This window comes from Elaeis guineensis, chromosome 16 (assembly GCF_000442705.2).
Source record: "Elaeis guineensis isolate ETL-2024a chromosome 16, EG11, whole genome shotgun sequence".
Taxonomy (NCBI): domain Eukaryota; kingdom Viridiplantae; phylum Streptophyta; class Magnoliopsida; order Arecales; family Arecaceae; genus Elaeis; species Elaeis guineensis.
In genome coordinates this window covers 44,233,418-44,259,090 of record NC_026008.2, presented here as the reverse complement: position 1 = coordinate 44,259,090, position 25,673 = coordinate 44,233,418, and the positions used below count along the sequence as shown (strand labels likewise).

Here is a 25,673-nt window from a genome sequence, read left to right as displayed (position 1 = left end):
TCACTATTCACTTATCAAACAATATGAGTAACAGAATTACACTTGCCCTTGAAGTCACTTTGTCCTAAAGTTAGTTCTCGAGAAAGGCACTTTAATTTTCACCCACTTTCTTGCAACAAACAAACTCTTAGCCATGAAACCATAGTCACGATTGGATGCGGTTGGCTTACCATCAAAGCTGGTTGATCATTATTCAGCCAGTGATAATATATTCTAAAAATTTGACTCAGCAAGCCTCTGTTTAGCCAACTGATTAACGTGGGTTTGACTTTCCACATCTTGGAACCATCCACCGGAGATTCTCTTATAAAACAGGACAGGCCCGTGACTGTCATTCTGTTTCTGTAAGAGCACATTGGTATCGTTTTTGCTTTGTATTATTGTTTACAGAAAACCAGAATGAACAGTGACGAAGACTACAAGAAGCTTTTGGTAGCAAAGATTAAATGCTTTCAGATAGGAGTGAAACATAAAAGAAAGTAATAGCGGAAGATCTGCCAAATGCTATCTTTAACATCAATCTCCATCTGACGACATTTCAACGGAAACATAGAAGCGACAATGCCAAATAGGCCAATGGGCCCAAAGCTTTTAGGATATGATCCCTAACTTGGTGAACTGAGTACTGCCCTAGTCACACCACTTCGCTACCTGAGGAATTTCCAGATTCAAATTTTTGGATGTTATATCTTAAAATGTGTGACCTGGATCTACCATGGATACCTCTCCATCCTTCTACAGAACCCAATGTTACCAATTTAAACAGCCTCCATGGCATCCCTCGGGCCTCTGATTAAAAAACCATGCAAAGGCAACATCAAATAGTTGCTTTCAATCTTAGTATCAGGGAAATTAAATGGACAAAACAATATTACCAGATCATTTAATGCACACTTTGCCGATGGAGCGAACAGCATGACTGGGTATTCCTACATCACCCCTTTGTCGGTAGAAAATTCTGAGAATATTCCTATCTTTCCAAGCAGTGCACAGCACTGATGGATACCCATCTTCACAACAGAACGTTACGTTCCCAGATTGAGCAAGATTAAGGTGTTGGGAACCCCTGAGAAATGCCATAGAAGATAATCAAAGGCAGACAAGCTAATGTCGACCAAATCCTCTCAAACCTGACGATGTCAACAAGCAAAACAGGAGATAGATTTAGTACCGCCTCACGCTTTCAGACCTCGCTACAAAAACTTCGTCCAGCAGTCCTTTGGTCCAATATACCACGTCTGAGGTGCTACTAAAGGACCGGGCCCCTGTACATAGGCTCAGACTCACCTATGGCTGGAATGCTTTGCGTCTGGCTTTGGAATCGCAAAGATCCACTGAATGAATCTTTTGTCATTTTCATGTCCAAACCTCTCTCTGAGAGGAGGGAGTAGGAATATGGCAGTTCAGCAAAATGCTCACTCATCTTCAAGAAGAGATCCAGATTATGTCGGTATTTCTCTGTCATTCCTGAGTCATCCGCTGTTTCCATTTTCTTGACTACTAGTTTCTTTTCATTATTCGGGCCCTCATCATTTTCAGACCAGTAACCATTCCCTAGGCCATCTCGCATGGCCAAGTCATCATACTCCTCATCAGTCTTGGCTGAGTTCTCATCGACAGAACCTTCCATCTGAGAAACAGACATCAGTCAGAGACAGGTAAGGTAATTTGGCTTAAGCAGATAGTAACACGAAAGAACTGGTACTCTTTGGAGGTCCAAATAAGCTTAGCACTGCCATCCATAGAGAAACAATGAAAAGGAATTACACAGGCAAGCAAAACATTGCACTAAACAGAGGGTGAAATTTCAATTTAACAAAAGATGCATATTTCAACTTGCAATCACATAGTTCATTGTCATTTAATATCAGAGCCCTGTATAGCTGAATATTTCATTATTTTCATATCCATCCTGTAATAATGCCGCCTTCTTCTTTTTCTCTGTAAAATTAGTGCAGTACATACAGCATAAAGTAATGGGATGGCATGCTAAAGAATAACGACTTGTATTACAGCAGAGTAGCTTCCTTGCTCATCATCCATGATTTAATGGACTTGCAACTGTTCAATGATCCCAAAGCCTATCTGGAATCAGATATGCAAATTCTGGACTGGTGTCCGTGGCTCAACAGAGCTACTGACAAACAACTTGGCAACTCATGGATATGGCTTACCACTTGAGACATGCTATCAGATCTCAACTTGCATTGCTGTAGACTGACAGTAGTATCTCAAACACCATGTATAGGATAAATACTGATGAATGGAACCAATTTATCTACCACAGCAAGTCTTCTAGCACAAATAACTAAACAATCCAAATATGCTTAACTACTAGAAAATTGAAATACACTAATTCTAACAAAATAGAAATCCTTTTTCAGTTCTTACCTCATCCTGGAACTCCTTATTGTCAGTTAGATCCTCATCACTGTCGCCACCAGGTGGATCATCAGCTTCTTCTTCACTACCAGGTACCGACAGTTCCTCCTTGAGCTGGAAGGAAAAGTATTAGCTAAAAGAGACAACAAACATAATTGTTTCATGTACCCAGAACTTATTCATATTAATATTGATAATGAGCATTAGGATACTTGCACCTTTCATGACAATATAAATTAGATAACAATTTAACATCTTAACAAAAATTAGTTTTATTGTCCAGATAACTAGAATTTATGACTGGAACACTTGGCATATTTGCACCTCTGATGACTATAAACTTTTACAGCTAGATGAATTAATTTGATGATATTTAACATCTTAATGAAAATTAGTTTCACTGTCAAGATAACTAGCACTTATTACCGGCACACATTTTAACATCTAAGTGCATCAGTTAACAGGAACCTAAAATACTGTGCAACATAATCTTTTGTTACCTGGAAACTTGATGACTCATGAGTTCTGACAGTGGGTAAAGGGTTTTCTTGGAGACTTTAGAAATCCAGAAAAAGGGAAGAAGGCAATGTTTTGTATGCAGAACTGCAACTACTCAAGAAACGTGAGTACATAACTTGGACAAGAACCTTGGTAACTGACATACAGAAATTTCCAACTTGTCTGGAGGGCATTAGTTCAATGTATATACCATGAGGCAAATAAAGCAGTCGAACTGGCTATCAACATGGAAAAATCCTTTGCAGTTAAATGCCTACTAGCACAATCCTGGTCTGCCCGGTACACCAAAGTAAGTTTGCTTTGATGCTTCTGTTGGACGTATTGAAACACAAATGTAGCGCCAAAGATAGTTGTTTTCTTCTAATCACATAAAATATGGGGAACTGCAAATATTAAGCAGAAAACTGTGAAAGCCTATCAAAACAGAATTGCTGGCTTTGCCTATTTAAATACATTATGAAAAAACATAAAGGAACAAAACCTGTGCAGATTGGATTGAAGAAACCATGTTTAACATCAGGATTAAAAACAGTTAAGATAAACTGGAACAAATTCCATAGTTTCAGGAAAAAAGAAACACCATTATAAATGATTGATCATTATTAAAAATTAGGTTAATCCTTCTTCGCTCAATTATACATCCAGGACTAAATTAATAGACAATTGAGTCAAGTTCCACTAGGCTTCAGTTAACGAGAACTGGAGAAAGTCAAACAACATATATGAAACTTACAGCTATCATGTTAACACTCCACCTAGAAAATTGGATTATATCTGTATTAAAATTTAGTAAGTTTCTATGTAAGTCTAACTGCAAGTTATGGACTTTTTCCCAGCCAAACACTATACTGAAAGTAACAAGAGTAAGACACACCTCTTTAGAAGGCCCACCTGACATCTTTGGAGAGCTGCAACAGGAAGAATAATATCTACTACCAGTGTTAGTGCCATCACCCCTTGAGTCATTGATGCTTCCTGTGTGACTTGTACCACCTATATCACTTGGCCATGCACTGATCCCAAAATTACCAAAATGAAGATTAACCCGCTCTGCCTTCTCAATCTGCATGGGACCATACATAGGGTTTCCCACACACTTCTCACTGCCCATTCCAGATGTGGCCTTTCCATGACCACCAACTGACTCAATAGGCCAAGCCTTGGCAACAGATCCATCGGCATTAATAAGCGCTATCAAATGCCTAAAGGACCCATTCCTCTGGATCAATTGAAACATTCCCTTCGAACTCAGAGAGTTAGCAGCACACTGGTTTCTATATTCTTCACGTATTACAGACGCCGTATTAGTGGTTGTATCATACAGCTGCTCTCCTGCCTCTCGCCTATGTAGGCAACTGAAAATGGTGGCATGGATAGCTGCCACACTCCGATCAACATTTGTGTTATTAATTTTTGGCACCAGATGCTTGTCAGCACGATTACAGAGATACTCCTGAATGGATCTGATATTGCGGATGTACTTAACATACTTATTTTTGGCTGGATCCAGGGTCATATATTTTGCACGTACTGCAAATCGTTCCATGTGTTTGTCCTCATTTGCAATGTAAATCATGAAAGGAATAATTGAAGGATGCTTCTTCATAAGTCCCATCTAAGATATGAAAATAAAATAAGCCATCCATTAGCAATTAAAATGAACGAGTTTATGCATGAAGACTTAACGGAGTTGAAAATAAGTCCAATCGGACAATTTCTAATAATTTAAAAAATGCCAGAGATATCATCCAATTAAGGTTTATATAAGAAAAATGGGGAAAAACAGACAACTGCACGAGTACCAACCACAAAATTAAAGCTTAGGTGGACACCCTCAACAACAACAGATTCTTTTCGCTCTTCCCATGCAGTAATCAACTGATCAAGGCTTTCTATAACCAACTCACTTTGTGCTTTGAATCCCTCAATGGCCATTTGCTTTTTGCCAATCAGTTTGGTTCCAGAAACTGGATCTGCAGACTGACCATCAGATTCATTTAAAGTACCATCAGATAATTCCTCAACCATCGGGTGAGAGACAACAGCATGCTTCTTTGCTTTCCGTTTAGCCTTTGCTTTGGCGACTGCCACTGGATCTAAGCATTCACCAGCATGATATGTTGAAGCCCAGAGAAGCGGATTTTGTTTTTCATCCATAAAGCTCCTCATCATGTGGCGTATCGAATCCGTAGAAACGACAGTTGTGACACCCAATCTGCTTCCCTGTTTGGAAGTACGCAAAGACTGCAATCAAGAATCTAAATAAAAGCAATGATGCTATATCATACAAGGAATTTCCAAATGGAATTAATTCTTCCAGGGTTTTGCTTAGGCACAAAACCTGCCTATAACCGTTGTTAAAATCTAATGATTCATGAGCCAGTTCTTGTGATCCTGATCAACATGGCCTTAAACAATCTAGATCTCATCTTTGGATCAGGATTAGTTTTGAATAAGTATCTAAATCCATGTTATGAATTATATATTTCCTTAGAACATAAGATCCACATTGGTTATGCTATTTAGACATTAAATCAAGTATACTCCATTTCCTACAATTCATTCGACACTTTGAAAATACTTATTATTAATAAAAATCAAATAGTAAAGTAACAAGCTTGTAAATGGAGTCTATGGAGTTAAAAAAAAAAAGAGATGCAATTTTTGTATTTTTACATCCATATCTTAATGTCCTATCATTGTTTCTTCCTTAATTGGACTCGAATGATAATTAAGTTAATATGTATTATATAAAATATTGTTAATAACCAAACATGATGTTTGTTTAGTTAAACATGCTATATTAGGCTTATGTTGGTGGAAACTAGACTTCCCATATTGTTTTGCACTGGGCCCAAACTGACACGAAGAGAGATCAGAGGGAGAATGGGAGAGGAAGAGAGGGGGGAGAGGGGGAGAGAAAGAGAGAGGGCCTTTGGAGGCTATCGAAGGGCAGTCGAGCTCGATGGAAGCCAGAGGGTTGATCCGTATATAGACTTGAAAAATAGAGATTAGCGGAAATGAAGATGGCGGACTATTATTGGGATCTCCTTATTTCTTTATTTTTTACAACTCCTCAAAAGAGGTATTTATAAACCAAGGGACTCCCACACAGATCGGGATCTCTTTGGCACTTACAATTAGTGGAAAACAGAAAAACAGCATGACCTGGCTGAAAAACAGAACGGAACGGATTTTTGGAATGAAAAAATGTTGCAGCAATTATCGGGGCCCACCACAACTTTCACTATGCGTGAGAAGTGGAACAGAAAAGAAAAATCCCATACGACGTAAAACAATACTATGAAATCTTTTCCGCGATTTAATTTTGAACCCACATGGGATCTTCTGCGGAGCAAATCCATATAACCTTCGTATGGCTTTGCATTCAGCTTCATTATTGGTTGCTTCTCAGATCATCCCTGATCAAGGGTGGAGGGAGGATAGGGAGGGGGAGAAAGAGAGAGGAGGCCACCGCGCTGCCGTTGAGATTGGTAATACCAAAAAAAAAAACAAAAAGAAAAAAACAAATGCGAAGCCCTTCATTCAATCGAGAGGAGCGAAGCCCCTTTTCTAACATTCACCTACCTTGGCGGTGGCGCAGCAACCTCGCCGGCCTTCCAAAGGCCTCCTCTCCCTCTCCTTTCCTCCCTCCACCCTCCTCTAGCTTCCACTGAGCTTAGCTGTGAGACAACAAGCTCGGCTACCCTTCAATGGCCTTCGGAGGCCCTCTTCTCCCTCTTCTTTCCGACATTCACCTACCTCGGCGGTGGCACAGCAGCCTCACCAGCCCTCCAAAGGCCTCCTCTCCCTTTCCTTTCCTCCGCCCTCCTCTAGCTTCCACTGAGCTTAGCTGTGGGACAACGAGCTCGGCTACCCTTCAGCGGCCTTCGGAGGCCCTCTTCTCCCTCTTCTTCCCTTCCCGCCCCCCTCTCTCTCTCTTCCTCTCTTTCCTTCTCCCTCTCCTCCTTGCCAATTTCTAGTTTTAAATGCTAGAACTGTCTCGATCAACTGCCAATATGGTTTGGTATGCCCTGAACCAGGCAATTCAGCAAACCATACTTTTTTATTCTTTATTCATCTAATCTATATTGTACTCATATCCCCTTTTTTTACCTTTCTTATATGTTTTTGGAGTTTTTTGAAGAAAACCAAAAAAAAAAAAAACTTATGATCTGTGATCCAATCAGATCCCACCGACTCAACAATTTCTGACTCGATTCTGATCCTATCAATGTTGCCTATAACAAATATGTACTGAAAAAAGTTCCAACTACATCAGAGCTAAGGCCCTTTTCTGGGCATATATAGATCAGTGCCTAAGAGCATTGTTTGATATACACTAATGTTGGAATGACAACTGACAAATTTAAGTAATCAGAACATCTAGACAAAAATCAACCATTCTTTCCGCTGGTTTGAACAGTATGCAAGTTGATGATCTTCACAGTATAAACCATAAATGAGCCTCTATCTGTAGCTTGTCATTGCATTCAAAAACTGAAGCAACTAAATAAAACTATGACCAATTAATGGGGAAAAGGAAGTCAAGTAGATAAAGAACGAAAAAAATAGCAATTCAAAGGTTTAGAGGTGCTCCATACAACCTATACTTGCGCAAGTAGCCTTATCTCGTATGCTTCTGCTCATAAATCTAATACGATGACTATGAAAAAAGTATGCAATAGCCTGGAAATGAAGATACCAGAAATAAAACTACAAACCTCTGAAAGACCAATTTTTATAATCAATAAAGGTCTATTAGGAATTTGTAAGGCTGTATAGGGAACAGATAATTTGTGATGGCCCAGAAAACAGCACTCCAAGCAGGATTTCCTACACGAGGGAGAAAATAAAGCAAAATGCTTGTCCAATTTGCTTTTTGAGTAAAAGAGGAAAAAGGGGGGAAGTTACCAAATTTTCAGTTGACATATAAAGCTTTTGTAATGCAGCCATAGCAAAATGCAGCTACCAAACCAAAATTTTAGTTTGGAAATTGTTTTAAATGTGAGTGGAATCATAAAGCTTTTTTATAATTTCAAAACTAATTCAGAAATCCAATCTGTGATGGCAATGTAGTTCACAAATTATTTTAAAATGAATTGAAATATAAAGCTTTTTTAGAATTTCAAACATATAATTCAGACATCAAATTTGTGATGGCAAAGAATTCTATATTATAAGGCCATGATGCACGCACCAGCAAAGCTGACAAAGTAGATTTGCCACACCCACTTGTGCCGCACAAAAGAACTGTTACAGATTCCTTTCTTTCACGAATTCTGCAAAAGGAAGGGATGGGGGAAGAAGTCAGTATTAGGGATCACATTGAAGTAATTCAAATGCAATAGGTTGAAGAACTAAAGAAACCTTTGTTAAGCTCAAAATTTTAATTGGCTCTATACATAAGTTAACGAGAAGCACATAACATGGTACATTAGGCATCATTTCATATTGGCGTCAATATTGATGCCATTCACAAATTTTAATCTTGAATCAGCTTTATAAGGCTTCCATTCAGAACTTTCCACAAAAAGCTTTGAATTTACTCAAAACTCCTTGATACAAAGCAAAGTCTATGTTAAAGAAGGTATTGATGTGAACTCAACATGACTACAAGTAAAATCTTTATCCATCAGAAAATTTCAACATTGGTCGCATCAACAGTGAGTCAGAATGACTCACACTAGATGTGCACGTGTCCAACTATACAGGACAACTTTAAATAATCAACTCTGATAACTCTAACATAAATGTTAAAAATTGAGGACCAGGCATTGTTGCTGCCAAAGGCACCATCCAAAATGTGTGCCATCTATATGTTCTAGTAAAAATATAGAACAACTTTAAGCATAAAACCCACAGAGAGATCTAATTCTCTTATGCCAAATATGATCTTTGGCAGTATCTACTAATTTGGAACTTAATTTGAAGGCCACATCTTGACCTGGATATTTTCGAGATGCTCCTAATAACTAGCAAGTATTTTTTCTTGTGTAGATCCTATTAGTCATCCATGCCAATTATGTTAGAAAAAAAGTAGAGGTATATAATGAATCTTCAATTAAAAAATGATTGGTCAAAAGAAGGAAAAAAAAAAAGAAAAGAAGAATGACTGAGCAATCAACGTATACATTTTTATTTTTTTACTGTTATGCCAATCAACCACCAAAGGGATCCAAGTTTGCCATAAGTGGCTGCCTATGCCTATGAGGTCCAGCCTAGTCACTAGGACGACCTAACCACCCAAGTGCTTGGCATTTTTTTGGTGACAGTCAGCCAAGCACCTAGGTTAGTGCTTAGGTGGGTTTTTGGCCTCCTATGGGCAACCTTTGTCCAGAGAAAGCACCTTGCTCATTGGTTTCTTTTAGGCTTTATTGCTATTTGAGTAAAACAGATTTTGCTTTAAGAGATAAAGAAGCTGGGCCTGCTTACAACATATCCCCTAAGATACTAATTGAAGCTTGAATGTTACGTTCCAAGAAGTTTTAGATTTTTTAGGAAAAACTATTACATAATTCAAAGGTGTTATTATTTGGCAATTACTTTTATGGCATTCTTTGAAGTGCCTTTTGTGAACTATCTATGACTCTGTAACAAAAACATACAATTTTATTTATTTTTTGATATTACCTTTACTTGGATGCCCACCTAGGGGTGGAGCAAGGATTTCAATCTAGGGGGCCCAGAGTAATGCATTAGTCAAATAATATAAGTTTTTTTGTAAAGAAGTTATTTTTAATTATAAAAAATAGCATAATATATTAAGGATGTCCAAACATCTATAGGACTGCATTTACTTTTTTTGGTAGGAATTATTTATCACATAAAACAAATTATAATTTAAATCACTAAATATTAATCATTTTGATTATTTATTTTCAAATCTCAAGAGACTCTATTTTCATTTTCCACCAACAAAAGGAAAAAAAAATGAAGTGAATAAAAAATAGAATTAAGGGATGTCCAGACCATGTCAATTAAGTAGTAATGTTTCCTTTATTTTCTCTTTTGCTAATTTCACCGACCTACTATGACCTATAATGAAGATGTATTATGTCAAAAGAACATACAATACAAAGCTAGAAAAAACTTACAACTAAAAATATAAAATTACTAAATATATGAATATTTAATAGAGATTTCTCAAAAACAAAAGCTAGAGGTAAATGCAATTCCAAAAAATAATGTTAGTGAAATGGTACTATAGGTGTTTGAGACAATTCCGAATTAATTGTTGATGCTACAAATAAAGGACAATTTACCTATGGTCTTTCACTAGTCGTGAAGGTAAAGAAACATTTTTTGTGGAAACATAGGGTTCTTTTTTTTTTTTTTTTTTTTGTGCGCGTGTGTGTGTGTGTTGGAGGGCTAATGCCTAGAACTGCCAAGGCGGTTTGACAACCTCTAATGGATCCTTAGCTAGTTCAGATTGGACCATATCGTATGATCACTTTACTACTTGTATTAACATGCGTACAGCCCCCTTTAGATTTATGTAGGACCGCAGTAGTGTAAAGATTTTTTATTTCTATTGCTATTCTCGGAAGGTTAAGGAAGCTCAACAATAATGGATAATTAATCATGACATATACAGAAGATGAGCAATTTATAGATAAGATACTTCTACACCTATGTACAAGAAGATGAGCAATAATTTTGTGTGTGTGAGAGAGAGAGAGAGAGGGGGGGAGAGAGAGATGCTATGGCTGCCAAATGAAAAATGTTAACATATATGTAGCTACAATATTGTGGCAAATAATAGTGCATACTAATTTAATTAATTGCATGGTATATAAAAAGAAGTAAAAAGCCTATCCTATTATCAGATTTCAAAAGTCAGCTTTACAATAAGATGCAAAAATAGCAAACACAACAGAGCATATATTGGTAAATAAGGAAATGTTATCAAAGCTTAATTGAGATTGGAAAATAGTTTTGGCTCAACAATTTGCTGAATTCACGTATTTATAGGAATATTCCTTCCTATTCCTAGAGTAGATGTAAACATCATAGATTTTTAACGCTCATCCAGAAACATCAGAAATATCATGGAGCTTGATCTAATCCTGATTTATTGAAAAAAAAACCCTTCTCGCATAAGGGGCACATAACAATTATCTGGTTACTCTTCAGTCATCAGAGTAAATTAGCCATCTTTGAGAAAATATACAATGACCAAGTAAATGATAACCAGGAGTGAAGTGATTCTGCTTGCTGTATATGAACCGTTATGCAATTAAACAACAAGTAATGATGTGAGTTATATTTATACAGTTTGACATTATTGTTCTGATGATCCAAAACATCTCAATCTAAATCCATTAGCATTCTTACTCGCAAAAATCAAATAAGACAATAGCATTCCCACAAGAGATAGAGATGACATCTTACCTGCATGCTAGAAGCAAGTCAGCTCGTTGATTGGGACCAATATACTTATATATGGATAGAGCATCACAAACAACATTTAAAAAGTTCTCTCGTGTAACAGCAACAGTTGCTAGTCTTTTGTACAATTCAAATGGTATTGTGCTACTGGTAACCATACCCTCTCGAGTCAAGTGGCTGCTGACCTCCTCCTGACTCAAGCAACCAGCTTGGCAATGTTCATTTTCTTTGCATTCATTTCCTTTACTAAATGGCCTTTCCAAGGCATCACATTTTGACATGTTTTCACTCCTCATCACTTCAAATACTCTTCGGCTAATCTGACAAGAAAAAGAGTAACAGTTAACAAAACAGAAAGGCCCAAATGAGAAAGATTACTTGGAAGAACCTAAACTGAAGTTTCCTTCCCAGGAAAAGATAGATAAATAAGCAGAGGCAACCTTCCCGGCATGGAAAAAAAGTGAATGGCTATCTTATTCTTACAAAGTTTACATCCCAGACCGAGATGGTGTTTCCAATCTAACAGGAAATTCCATTTAAGCAATACCAGAAAGGGATCCATATTATTGACATAAAGAACAATTGTCGGGATTATTTTCAATCTCGTTGGGGGCTTTATAACAGACAATTATAATTCCTTTAATCTAACTAGTTCAAGCATTTTATTAAATTGCAAATACTTGAGCATGCATGCAGTAACAACAACAAGGGAAAAATAAGAAATTGCTGCCTAATTTGTCATAGAGACCGCAAACCTAATACAAATATCTGAATCAACAAACACAAGCATTGAGATCACCAGTTGAATTCTTCTTCTTCTTCTCCTTTATCATAAGCAAAAAACAGAAAAAGAAGGAAAGAAAGAAACATAGGGAATATTCCAAGACAAAACAGAACCGAAAGAAACCACCAGATCTTGAGAGGTAAACCTTGAAGGCATGGCGAGCCTTGCATCCCATGAGCTGGAGCGTGCTCTGCAGCACCGGCCGCGTGTACCGGAACGACAAGCTCTCCCTCTCGTCCCCTCTCCTCGTTCCTTCGTCCACCACCACAATGTACAGCAGCTTCGGCAACTCCCCCATCTCCAAGAATCCCTACAAATCCCCCGCCACAAAACACACCCAGAAATCCATCAAGAAACCCAAATCAAAAACCCAAGGAAACAATCAAGAACACACTCACATTCCAATCCCAATCAAGAATCACATCCAAAACCCAAACCGACAGCAAATATGCTCAAGTAAGAGAGCAATGCCGCGGTACAGACGCCGGATCGAGATTCGAGACGAAAGAACGAACAAGAGATGGGAGGACGAACCTACGGGGATTGGAAGGGGGAACGGCGGGACGGAAGAAGGGTAGGGTCAGGATTTCTTGAAGAGAGAGGGCTCCATCCGCCACAAACAGAGCTTCCAACACGGCCTCGCCATCCCTCTGTCACGGCTTCCACGCATTGCCGCGGTCGCTTCCCTCTCTCCCACTCCCCTCTCAAAGTAAGCGGGCGTGTCCTACCCAGATCTCCTCCTACAAGAGCCCTTTCAATGCGGCCTCCCATCCATTGCATGATAGCCACGTTTCACATTGCTGACATACTCGAGTATCTATCAATCCTCGGATGGGACGCGTGGCGGGCATGTGAGCCGTCGGAGAATGGTTCTAGAATGGATTGCTGCGAGGGATTAAATCAGACTTCAGAGGCGGATTCTTTTTCTATTTCTATTTCTATTTCTATTATTATTATTAAGCCAAATATTATAATGGAAAGACGGGAATAATGGGCAACCGAAGCGATGCGGAAAGGCCGGACGGGTTCGTCCACTCGCGGGTCTCCGCGGAAGGGCAGAATTGTAGATTTCGTTGAATTTCGGGGGTTATGTAAGAGTATTCATTAAAATAAAAAGGAGGAAGCTTTGATGGGGACGCGATGATGGGACCGTCCCGCACGTGTAAGTGTAAGTGAGATCTGCGGGTCCCGCTGGCCATGGAGTGTGTCCAAGTTTGGTCCCCACGTGGCAGACATGCGTTTCAGGGAGGGGTCCACATGTCAAGCATCTGAACGCATGCATGTGTTATTCCTGGGAAAGTAACGATGAGGGAAGTAACGCCGGTCCAAGTGATCCTTTCTCCACTGCGTGCAACACAGCAAATTATATATATTGTCCAAAATATTATATATATTTATAAAAAATTTATATAAAATATTAAAAAATAAAAATATTATTTTTTTTATTTTATCTGTCTCATTACGTTATGGTACAATATGACGAAGTGGTGTATTTTTTTTCTACATCACACGTCGTGTACAAAGAATTTCTCATGCGAGTTTCCTTCAAAGGGTGGGTGCACATCTTCCATGCTTCCAATTTATTTTGCTTCAGAAAAGATACATTGTGATGCATAACTCACGTTGTCCTTTTGATGGGCACGTTCATATCACGTGATTTATTCAATAGGGAATAGAATTTTCATCAATTAAAGTAACGTTGTGAATGGAGATTATATTTTTAGTTGTTATTGTTTTTAAAGAGTCGGAGTCTAGAGATTACATCAAAATTACCTGCTTAAGGAAAAGGGAAAAGTCGGACAAAATTGTTTGCAACTCAACGTAAATGTCATATCGGTAAACTTTTCTCTCCCTTTTTTTTTTCCTTGAGAATACAATAAATTTGAGATTCATGAGGAAAAAAGATTACTTTCTTGCTGGATTTGTCTGGTTATGATGGTCCTGTCAAAGTCTTTGATCTGCTTGTGTAGCAATTAAAATGCCGAAATGAATTTTTGGATTATGGTGATTAAGAGCTAAATGTTCTGATTTGCAGTTAATTATATATTTACTTTTCTTACACATTCTGCCAAATTAGTCTGATGAGCCTCTTTGATTATCTTGAAACTGAGGAGAAGTCACTTAATATGATGAGTCAGACCTAAGGAGAAGTTACTAAATTATAAAAAATATTTTCATGGAAGTGACTAGCAAGACAAAGCCAGACACAAAGAGTTCATTCAAGGTTGGCCCATACCAGATCCAAGGATTCATGGAATTGAACACTAAATTATATCAACATTTATTACAAGCCAATCAGGTTTGCCCATATATTTCGTCTTTATGATTTTAGACACTTGTTCTTGTCACATCCATTGCCAATCCATATATTTTCTAGCTTGCCTTGAAGACTAGATTGCATTCAAGCGAGGTGCTCGCAAGAAAAGGCTGGGTGGTTGGCTTTAGATCCGGTACAGGTGTTGATCCTGCCTCCTATCAAGTTACCTTGCAAACCTTGTGCCCTCTCTTTGACATGGTCTTTGACATCATGTCCAAGTCCAATGGTTGGCCACCTAATATCCATGCCCTTTGGACTTTTGGAGAGTGAATACATTATTTATAGTTGGTGATGAAGAGGGGGTGGGACTAAACTTTTGATGGCGCATTGTTGAAAAATTGGCATGGGAGAAAGTCAAGAATCTTTCTTGGAAGGCACTCTTCCCTTATTCTTAGAAAACTCTTCATGCTTTCAACCTTTGGCAGAATCTATGCACAGGAAAATCTCTGCATGGCCTTAAGGTGCTTGCAAATCGTGTCCCGCCGTCTCCATTGATGTAAAAAGCTCCTTGAGACTACCACGGTAATTCTCCTACACCCTTGTAATTACCACTTTGTAAGTAATTTTTGACTTTTAATAAAGTTGGGGGAAGTGCCTCACTTCCCCCAAAATTCCTGAAAGAAAAAACAAAAAAGAAGAATAAATTAATGATATCAAGTTATCAACATTCGTTTTCAAACCTTAGTTAAAGTCAACGACTGTTAGCACAGTTTGCTGGACCGTCACCTCCAGAGGCCAGGCCTTCAGAAGTCCAAGGTTTAAAGTCCTGGATGTTGCTCAAAACAATTCTAAAAAAAGACATAGAAGTCTGACCCATGGAAGGAATAATTATCCGGTAATAAAGTGGCAGAGAAGAAAGTCACCAACAGTGACCATTTGATCTGAGGAAGTCAAGAAGGTCCAGATTAACCGCTTCCCAGAGTGGAATATGAGTGCTAGCGATGGCCGCCATTTAAACTTCAGAGCATTCCCTTGGGAAGAGCCCCTGTGGTCATCTCACCACGGTGCCATACGGATTGTTCTCCCACCTGGAGCAACGTGGAAAGCATGTGGCCCCTGATCAGCGAAGAAATGTTAATTACCACTCTTTCTCCAATTTGCTTGAGCACCCTTCGTGCAATTGTGGTCTTGCCATCCATCATGATCTGCCTTGGTGCCTTATTGTCTTTTAAAGACGATTCTATATTAGTGGCTTTTTTGCACAGATAAAACTAGAACATATAATTACCAGGCCTCCCCAAAATAGGGTCTTACGTTATAATTGCAACAAATGATACACTAAGGCCTCGAGTATCCCATTACGAGTTTCCAATTTGCTGCATCTCAGAAATAGCATAGGTCATAGGCTTAGCTCCTAGTCAAATTATCACTAACACACTAACACAGTCCAGAGAAAATAGTAATAATAAAGCTTGGCTGCAAAAACATATAAACCGGTAATGGAATAAAGATTTAAAACATATTCTCATCAAGGATGGATAGAAAAGTGAAAAAGAAAGCATGCAGACATTTCCCCTATGCAAATCAGCCATTCAGCCAATTCTTATATGAATATGAAAGACATTGCCTTGTCTGATCACATTATGCGAATCAAGATTGCTATTAACTCAGAACCATTCAGTCAAATTCTTATATTAACATGAAAGACATTAGAGTGCTTGTAGCCAGAAAACCTCATTATGGTGAACAATTACCCCATGCTTAAATTCATCCGATTGTATCAAGTGTTGATCTCATTAAGCATCTCAAAAATTCTAAGTAGAATATGAAAACACAAAATAGAAAAGTCCGCTTCAAGATAAATCCAATAACACTACTTCAAATGGCACTACCATTCATCTGTAACTTCTAACCTTACGCTCGAAGGAAAAAAGACCCAATCACACGGCAAGGCCCTGAGGTTGTGCAGCAGGGCGAGCCTTCGGCTTGGGCTTCTCCACCACAATGGCCTGCGTTGTTAGGACCATTCCAGCAACCGAGGCAGCATTCTGTAGCGCACATCTGGCCACCTTTGCAGGGTCGATTACTCCAGCTTCTACCAGATTCTCATATTTGTCGGTCATCGCATTGTAGCCAACCTCCCACTTGCTGTCCTTGATCTTCTCCACCACCACTTCCCCCTCCACTCCTGCGTTACGAGCAATCAAAGCTGCAGGTGCTACCAGTGCCTGCTTAATACAATTTAAAAGGCCAAGTGATTCAGTAGGCTACTCAGTCACAAATCCAATGCATATCACTTGTACCATGAGTCATCCAGGTGCAAAGTCATCTATAAGTACATTACAAACTGATGAACGATAAGATGAATCAGATAATAACTTACTTTCTGCACAATGTCGGCACCCAGGCGCTCATCTGAGTCTTCCAACTTGTCCTTGATGGCAGGAACACTGGTGGACAGGTGAACAAAGGCAGCACCGCCACCAGGAACAATCCCTTCCTCTATAGCTGCAAAAGTAGCATTCTTGGCATCTTCAATCCGGAGCTTACGGTCCTCAAGCTCCGTCTCTGTTGCAGCACCAACTTTTATAACAGCCACACCACCAGATAGTTTTGCGATTCTTTCAGCCAGCTTCTCAGAATCATAAACAGAGTCTGTCTCAGCAAGCTCCTTCTTTAACTGGGCAATTCTGGCCTGGATCTCATCTTTGGTTGCTGCATCTGCAATGATGGTTGTAGAGTTCTGAGAGATGGTAACCTTTCTTGCAGTGCCAAGCTGCTCCACAGATGCATTCTCTATCGACAAGCCAAGATCACTGGCCTGGAACTCAGCACCTAAACGGATAAGATGAAGCATATAAGGATACTTGGATAAGCTAACGGAAAGGGCTCATTATTATTGACAGATTTCCATGATAGGGACATTCACTAAACTAGGAATGGATTATAATTCGAATCATGATACGCATGGACTAACTTGAACAAGTAAAAAGTTGTGGAATGAAAAATGGCATTATCTTGTACTAAAAGACAATGATAATTGCAGTACTATCGACATCTGAGATTCTTTATAAAACAACATAAGCAAATGGTACCACATATTTCTAAAGTTCAACTTAGGTCATACACTCCCAAACTAACCAATTCATTAAACTATTAGAAGATGCTTCCATGAATGCATGCACAGAATAGACAGTCATTCAGAAGGCACATATTCCACACTCCCACATATTCACTAATGTATCACCAACATGCACATGTTTATATGTTGGAGTACGCATGCACCAAATCTGCAGTTCCTCTAGACAAATATGTAAAGCTGCTTGCATTAGTTATCTATGTAAACATCCATTATTTTTTTAAAGTAAAAATTACAGCATCACTCCTTCCAAAATTTCATGATTTGCACTTACATGCCAGGAGTGCTAATCTTTTTTCAAGTAGACCCCCAAACTTAGGCTTTGGTTGCAACGTGGCCCAGCTGTCCATCTCCATCAGGATCCATGAACACATAATTGTCACGTGAGATAAGTTTAGATACAAAATTCCATCAATACCATTGCCAGCTATATTAGAAAAGGAGTAGGGTTTTGGCGGAAACAAAAACCTAGAGTATATTAGTCATTGCACCCTCAGTTAATGACGATAGAGCTGGTATGGATGTTTGGGCCACCTTCCAATCAATTCATAACTTTTGGGATCTAATTGAAAAAAATGAAACATTTGGGTTGTAAGTGCAAATCGCAAAAAGTTGAAGGGTGTCTATGTAATTTTCCTTTCTTTTTTTTAACTAACAATCTTTTATTACATAAGGAGAAGAGCTATACTGGACCAGAACAAGTGAACACAAGAAACCAAGTACAACATTAAAAAGACGAGAAAGAAAAAAAAAATTAGAAGGCTGCTACGTGGCCAATGTTTAAGCCAAGGACCATGCCAACCAATACGAATGGGAAAGCTATAAGAGAGAGTTATGCATTGCCCATGTTCAGGGGAACTAAGATTTTGCTCTATGCAGTCCTCACCTACCACATGGCTGCAAAAGGATAAATCTCAATTCATTGAAAGGATAGAAAAGAATTTCAAGTATCTACGTATATATTTCACTTTCCTCAGCAGCAAGGTTGAAAAACCACAACCATAGCCATCAAGCCTGGGTCCCAACCATTCTGGAGTCGCTTCATAAATCTTATATGAACATACAGTGTTACTTAAGACTTTACAGATCCATTCTTCAGCTTCTGTTCATCTTTAGCCCCCTGGTCCCCCTCTCCTCACCATCTTTCCTTTTTTTTTTTTTTTTTTAATTGGTGAATACAAAGGATTACACCCCTAAGGTGCATCCTCTCAAACTCCCTTCCACATGCATCAGCCAACATTCTGACCCCCCAGAACAGATGTCTAGAGAATCACGTTTGCCATCAAACACCTTATAACATGGGTCTGAGTACCTCCTATTACCAAGGCATCCTTAAATTTTGCTGCAAATGCTCATATCATCAGTTTTTCTCCAGTAGTTATGTTTATATAATGTAACATACATGCTCCTTTTAAAATACTCATTCCTCACTTTTCCCTCCTGGCATTACCATGCAAACACTTCAACATTTTCTTTTATATCATGTCGATCCTTTTAGTCGAATACTCTACTGTAGAACATTTTGAATACGAAAATGAATGTCTTATTGCTAAAATATAATTTGGTTTGTTTTAGCATGTATCTGTCTTGTAACACCACAAAAGCACCTCAACACCTTATCCACCATCTCAACTATTACCATGTGTTTACATAATACAAGCAAACATAGATTAAATTTAGGATCTCAATGAATCTACTGAACAAACTGTGAAGACAATACTCATAAATCAACCAAATAGTAAGAAGGTCGTCCCTACACAGACTTCCAACAAAACAAATTCTAAATCAATTACCAAACAAGCTGCCAACAAAAAGTTTCACCACTTTGGTTTCACCAAACAACCATAAAATGATCTTCCAAAAACTCAAAAACTCCAGTTTGATCCCACATTGAGACCTTAAACCAACTTATGACCAACATGATGGCAAAACTACCTAAAACTCTATCACCAAAAACTTGTATAATGAAATGGGTACACACACATGAAAGAACATACACACTGCTATATATGCCTTTGAAAAGACAGCTCCATTTAATTAAATAACTGAAAATATACACAAAAAATCCTAAAACATATAGGAATTTGTGATTCGCAATATCTTTCCATCATTCATCTGATGGACCCAAGATAACAAACTGATCGCACTATAGTATCTCATGACCATCAATTTTAAGGGTAGCTTATGTCAGTCTTTATTGTCATGGATTTACATTTTTCTTAAGAATAAACATAATCAATTCATAGGAACAATAGGCAAATTACCCATGTCAAACACTTGGAGAAAAACCTCCTGGGTTTGAATGTAAACCTCCTCTCAGTGGAAGATGCACACAAGCACTGGGTTGTAACTCCATTTGCAAAATAACATCACACCCTATGCTGATTTCCAGAGTTTAGTCCCTTATAAAACATTCATCTATAATTCAAATGTACAATAGCACTTTCTCTCTTCTTATCAATCAATGGCATATCCTCTGTATGAAGCATGTACACCACTACACAATTAAATCAAGTATTAAACAAAAATCAAGTAAACCTACGCAACCAAATCTAGTTTGACTTTACAGGTCCATAAAGAATTTGATGCATATTCACTAGTAAAGTCAGAAGTGATGCATGCTGAATTGACCAAAGACAAGAATCTTTTTTTTTTTTTTAAAGAAAAGCATGGAACGACACTTTGAACCTAAAGAACTATGCTGACTTTCACAGATTGATGTCAATTCCTCATAAGAGCAATTTTAAAAGATTTAAAGACTGGGTGACATGTTTAGTTAAGTATAGCTGCTTCATGCGTAAAGAAAGAAGCAAGACATGATTTGCCAAGAATAATGCACAATTATTTCTGAAAGAAACAAAGCCTTCCAAACATACCTGTCAGAATTGCAATATCTTGAAGCATTGCCTTCCTTCTCTCACCAAAACCAGGTGCCTTGATTGCAGCAACATTAAGAACACCCCGAAGCTTATTCACAACAAGGGTTGCCAAAGCTTCCCCTGTTACATCCTCAGCAATTATGAGCAGAGGAGCTCTCAATTGTGTTGTCTTCTCCAACAAAGGAATAATTTCCTTTATCGTTGAAATCTTTTGATCGGTCACCAGAACTTTGGGATTTTCAAATTCCACAATCAACTTCTCAAGATTTGTAACAAATTGTGGGGAAACATAACCTCTGTCAATCTGCAAGCATGATTACAACACTACATTAGGCACGGAAAACAAACACAAATAGTTTCTAATATTTCAAACGTGACACACCTCCATTCCTTCCTGAACCTCAACAGTTGTCTCAAATGATGATGAAGACTCAATGGACAAAACACCATCAGGGCCAACTTTATCGATAGCATCAGCAATCATGTTGCCCACGAAGTCATCATTGCCAGCTGAGATAGAGGCAATAGCTGCAATAACAGATAACATAATTTTAGCAAATTTCACTTGGGAATTAATACTTCTTAATTGAAAAAAGAAAGACATTTATGATACATTCATGATGTTCACACAAGCATCTAACACACACAGATTCAGCTCAGACATACAAAAGGGAGGTCAATACCTTTAATATCAGAACGTCCCTTAACAGGCCGAGCTTTCTTTTCAAGCTCCTCAACCAGCCCCTGCACAGTCTTGTCAATTCCCTTCTTGATATTAACAGGATTTGCCCCAGAAGTCACACTTAATAAACCCAAGTTTATGATTTCGCGAGCAAGAACTGATGCAGTCGTGGTTCCATCACCGGCTGTGTCATTTGTCTTGCTTGCAACCTTCAAAAAAGATAATGAAACACATAAACATCACCCCCTATACAATTGCACTTTAAAATCTGTCAAGACTTAATCTTCAAAAGACAAAAAAAACACCTTGAAAGATCATGCCATGACACCCTAAGTACCAGAAGACAGTACATAAGAAGAAGAATGTAATGCAACAAAGTGTTTACCTCTCGTATCAAGGCTGCACCTGCATTCTCCATGGGATCAGCAAGCTCAATAGCACGAGCAATTGTAACGCCATCATTAACCACCTTCGGATTTCCAAATTCATCCAACACAACATTCCTCCCTGTTTATTACAAGCAAACATCAACAAATAAACCCACAGATATAAACTAATGAATCCAGTCATGCAAGTAAGGCATAAACCTGTAACACCCCTGGCCCAAAAAATTCAGTCCAACCTCGCTTGGACTTGGACCTAGCCAAGCCCATAACCTGAGCCCTCTTGTTTTTTTCTTGTGGGAAAGCCCCAACCCCTTTCGCTCATCGCATGCATGAACTCTGCCTTGCTCTCCTCTTAGCTTCTCTACTCAACCACCATCCATCTGGCTGCTCTGCAACCATCCATCCACCACTTCCATCTCTCTCACATCTCTCTTTACACATTCTTCCTCGTTGCCCCATCCTCGCCTTCCTTTTCTTTCTCTCTCTCTCCTGATCCACCCTCTTTCTCCCTTTTCCTTCTCTCATTTTCTATCATTTTCCATCTATTGGTGAGATCATCCATCTTCTAACTCTCACCCTCTTTATTGTAGTACTACTTTCCCTCAATCTCATTCTAATGTAGGACTTTACTGTGCTGGGAGAGGTGACCAACATCTTGGACAACGAGATGTCAAATTCGAGGCCCCATGCCTGATGAAGGTAAACCCCAATTCTACTGCCTTTAATTTGATCGAATGTTGTAGATGTGTGGTAGATTTGGAGAAAAACTTAGGTCTAGGTTCATGTTGCCCGTCACCTCTAGTGAGTTTCCAATGACATAACTTATACCCTTAGAATCCTCATGCTCCAACGATTCTGATAAAACAAATATTATAATTTTTAGCGATACATTTTGATATTTATGGACCATTTTTGTTTAGAAAAATCTAGACATAAAGTCGACAATATCTGTTGGGGCCTCTCGATACTTCTAATTCAATTTTTTTTAGAATTTTATTTTATTAATATGAATTTTTTTTATCTTGCATTGAATTTTTAGAAATTGTGTGTTTCGATGAGGTGCATCCTGTTCCAATAGTTTAGAAGCTAAATTTTGATGATAGATTATTTATAATTGTTAAATGTGAGAGAGAGATTGAATCGAGTAGAAGGGATCTTCTTGTTGGATTGAACTTGTTTGGTAAGTAACATCTACCTGACTAAAGCTTTAACACTATAACTTTAAAATACATACTTACATTAATTTCTTACAAGAATGCATTGAAAATTATAGATTATACATTTTGGAACACTTCTTTCACATGAAATACGGATATGCCCTCTAAATGCTAAGAATTTCAGACCATGCAGGTTCATATCACTGATATGGAATCAGTATTTGCATGTGATGCGAGCCACCACTAGCACACATCCATCTTGGTGCTCTCTTGTTGGCACAGTCATGCTCGTCAAATACAGCACAATATTAGTTAGCCATTGACACGACATCGAAAGTAGAAACTTTAACCATTATTCTTGCAAAATGTTCCTTGGTATGCACACACTTGGATCATGCAAGTAAAAATTGTGAAACAGAAACTCCTAAATTTCTTTAAAAATTATATGTTCATAATTAGGGATTAGTACACATGTTTAACAGAATACTGTAATTATTGAAAACTTTTACATAAAAATTCAAAACCTTATACCCTTGAATGTGCTTTGGACTCTTCCTTGAAACCATGCATGTTTGTTAACTATGTGAAACTCTTGGATCAATTACGCATGATTTGAAAATTTGGTAAACTCCTTAAGCCATAATTATAATTTGGAAAGCACAATGAGACTAAACTTATGAACATTGGAATTAATTTTTTGTTTTGGACTCTCAATTTGGCTATGTTTTGGACCTCGCCAATGGGATTATACATTAGCACTTTGATCATTCAGAACTTGAACATTTTGGACCTATTCCGCGAAGGTTAAATGCGATACTTTTGACTACCCCATAGAGATTAAATGCGGTATTTTAGACCTAATGTCTAGGGGCTAAATAAGGTACTTTGGCCTTTTAACAAGGATATTGTAGCCACAATCACATGGACTAACGAGTTACAAATTGTTTTTGCATGGTTTATAAATCGCCTATTAGAATTGTATGTGAGATCTTGATTTTGGAAAATGTCTTGTAAGTTGCACTTTAAAATTATAAGTGAAATTTTGATTATGGAAATCCTATTTTTGTTAAATTATCTTGCTTTATGCATTCATAAATTGTTTGAAGCTTCTTTTACCATACTTAATTGATCCCTCCAATTATGGTTTTTGTTTACTTGTCTTTAAGCTCACTAATTCTCTCACTTTCAGAGCCCAATGCTTAAGATTTGGCAGGTAGTACTCTGGGATGAGCTTAGAGCAAAACCGGAGATACTGTGTGAACCAACTAAGTTGTTTTAGTTTTTGCTGTTGAAAGCCTCCTTTTATAAATGTTGTCTTGTAGAAGTTGTTAAGCTTGGAGAACTTGACGAATTATTTTGCTGGTTGGGTGGTAGGTTTGATTTAATTTTTAGATTGTGACAATGTTAAATCCAGTTACTTTTGAATTGGCGTGTGGCCAATCTAGATAGTTTTGAAGACTTACCCTGCTGCGTTTGTTGGATGGTTGTCAAGATGGGTTTATAATTATTGTTAGCAGGTTTCCTTGCATGGCCATGGGACCAACCTCATGCATACGCAGCCATTGCCATGTTCCTCGGCGCTTGCTGCCAGGTCGGGAGCGTGACAAAAATAACGCAACCACAAGTGCAAGACATATATTCGGAGTAACTCTATCATGAAAATGCCATCTCCTTCCTAATCCAATAAGAAAATCATCATCTAATATAATGATAGCAGAACCGCGAGACATGGCATGGCAGAATGAACATAATAGAAGATTGATATTTTCCCAAAGAAAAATAGAGATCGTGGAATACCTCGAGGGCCAAGAGTGACTCCGACGGCATTGGCGAGTTTCTCGACGCCGGACTGGAGGGAAGACCTCGAGATCTGGTCGAAAGCGATCTCCTTGGCCTTGGCGCGCACCACCAACCGCCTCGGCCTCTGCCCTTGGCTCACCCTCCTTCTCAATCCCTCCTGCTGCACACCAGAACGCAAAACAATAACATCTAAAGAACGGGAAATAAAACCATCAGATATAAACAAGAGAAGGATTTAAAGGTGACACCCAATAACTACCACAAAGAGCTTTTTTAAGTACAAAATCCCACAACAAATAAATCAAATCCGAAACTCTAGCGAAGGATAGATACCTGGAGAGGGGACCGAAAGATGGAGGCTGAGGAGATCGCATTCACCGTCGCCATTTCCGTGGAAACGGATCGATAGACTTTCGATCAAAGGCGGCTGCTTTTTTTTTTTTTTTTGCCCCCTGTCCTGAGAGGAGTTTGAGTTCCTGGATCGGAGAAGTAGCGACAGGGTAGAAGAAGTTTTGCCACTTTTTTATGTACCGCTGGGGTCGGAATGGAGTGCAGGCCGGAACTTCCAGAACACTCCGAGTTCTGGACGCCTCCAGAAAGAAAGACGAAGCGAAAGAGAATTACTTTAGGGTTTGGTTCACGATAACCGACCCTGCGCACTAGGCGCAGCCTTGGAATTCGGTACTGTTTCCCGCTACGGAGCGCCTTGCATGGAGCAAGAGACGTGTGATTCACTGACTGAGACGGACAGGAAAGACTCGGCCAAGAAAAGCTTCGGGCTCGGGCTCATGGTTTACGCTCCTGAAACGATCCCTACACAAATCTCAGGACCTGATTGGCTTCATCAGGGCTTCTTTGGTTTTAGCTCTTCGGTAGCAATTTGCCTGAGCAAGATCTGGTACGAAAAATTATTGATTAAAATATATATTTTGCACCATCTAATAACAAATCAGTGCATCATCAAGTATTGAATAAAGATACATTGTTATCGAAATTTGATTAAAAATTTTTAATTTAAAAAAATTACTGTTAATTAAAATTGGCTAACTGATAATTTTTATTATTTTAAAAGAAAAAAATCAATATTTTTGGATGGTGTATTGACTTGTTACTGAATGGTGGAAGATATATGAACCGTTCTAATCAATAATTTCTCGGCCTAATACAGTCTAATAATTTTATCCCATAAATAATATATATTTTTACATTTATATCCTTCTCAGGTCATGTAGACCCTTGATTGCACTTTTAATTCTATATAGTGTTTTTCTTTTCTTTTCTTTTCTTTTTTTTCCTT

The 25,673-nt window shown here is 38.4% G+C and overlaps 2 protein-coding genes across 10 annotated transcripts; both read right to left on the bottom strand.

Moving 5' to 3' along the window:
* Window positions 1–179: 179 nt before the first annotated feature.
* Window positions 180–12,806, bottom strand: LOC105059109 (P-loop NTPase domain-containing protein LPA1). 8 transcript variants are annotated; one of them, XR_012137519.1, is made up of 10 exons: window positions 12,611–12,806; window positions 12,222–12,386; window positions 11,296–11,612; window positions 8,102–8,183; window positions 4,708–5,124; window positions 3,776–4,516; window positions 3,092–3,284; window positions 2,883–2,991; window positions 2,392–2,496; window positions 1,601–1,630 (listed from the first exon to the last, which is right to left on the bottom strand). XR_012137519.1 is itself a non-coding variant. In XM_010942321.3 (8 exons), exons 2-8 carry the CDS (start codon window positions 12,372–12,374, stop codon window positions 1,250–1,252), a joined length of 2,196 nt encoding a protein of 731 aa, XP_010940623.1. In that variant the 5' UTR covers window positions 12,375–12,386; window positions 12,611–12,806; the 3' UTR covers window positions 180–1,249. The 8 variants fall into 8 exon arrangements, 2 of the variants coding, with proteins under 2 accessions (XP_010940623.1, XP_073106180.1); XR_012137520.1 differs by having other exon boundaries at window positions 2,883–2,985; XR_834227.4 differs by lacking the exons at window positions 2,883–2,991; window positions 3,092–3,284 and adding an exon at window positions 180–789 and having other exon boundaries at window positions 876–1,630.
* Window positions 12,807–16,070: 3,264 nt separating this feature from the next.
* LOC105059108 (ruBisCO large subunit-binding protein subunit alpha) lies at window positions 16,071–24,966 on the bottom strand. Of its 2 annotated transcripts, none has more exons than XM_010942319.3 (8): window positions 24,710–24,966; window positions 24,374–24,536; window positions 21,419–21,540; window positions 21,035–21,242; window positions 20,734–20,879; window positions 20,349–20,655; window positions 16,717–17,168; window positions 16,071–16,561 (listed from the first exon to the last, which is right to left on the bottom strand). In XM_010942319.3, exons 1-8 carry the CDS (start codon window positions 24,761–24,763, stop codon window positions 16,274–16,276), a joined length of 1,740 nt encoding a protein of 579 aa, XP_010940621.1. In that variant the 5' UTR covers window positions 24,764–24,966; the 3' UTR covers window positions 16,071–16,273. The 2 variants fall into 2 exon arrangements, with proteins under 2 accessions (XP_010940621.1, XP_010940622.1); XM_010942320.4 differs by having other exon boundaries at window positions 24,374–24,533.
* Window positions 24,967–25,673: the final 707 nt, after the last annotated feature.

Bases quoted from the DNA above. Each gene is read 5' to 3' on its own strand.
- LOC105059109 (XM_010942321.3), bottom strand. From the start codon at position 12,374: ATGGGGGAGTTGCCGAAGCTGCTGTACATTGTGGTGGTGGACGAAGGA. The intron at 5,125-8,101 runs GTGCGTGCATCA...ACTTCCAAACAG, and splicing joins CTACTTTGTCAGCTTTGCTG to GGAAGCAGATTGGGTGTCAC. The intron at 1,631-2,391 runs GTAAGAACTGAA...TCTGTTTCTCAG, and splicing joins ATAAGGAGTTCCAGGATGAG to ATGGAAGGTTCTGTCGATGA.
- LOC105059108 (XM_010942319.3), bottom strand. From the start codon at position 24,763: ATGGCGACGGTGAATGCGATCTCCTCAGCCTCCATCTTTCGGTCCCCT. The intron at 24,537-24,709 runs GTATCTATCCTT...TCTGGTGTGCAG, and splicing joins TCTTTCGGTCCCCTCTCCAG to CAGGAGGGATTGAGAAGGAG. The intron at 16,562-16,716 runs GTAAGTTATTAT...TGTATTAAGCAG, and splicing joins GTGCCGACATTGTGCAGAAA to GCACTGGTAGCACCTGCAGC.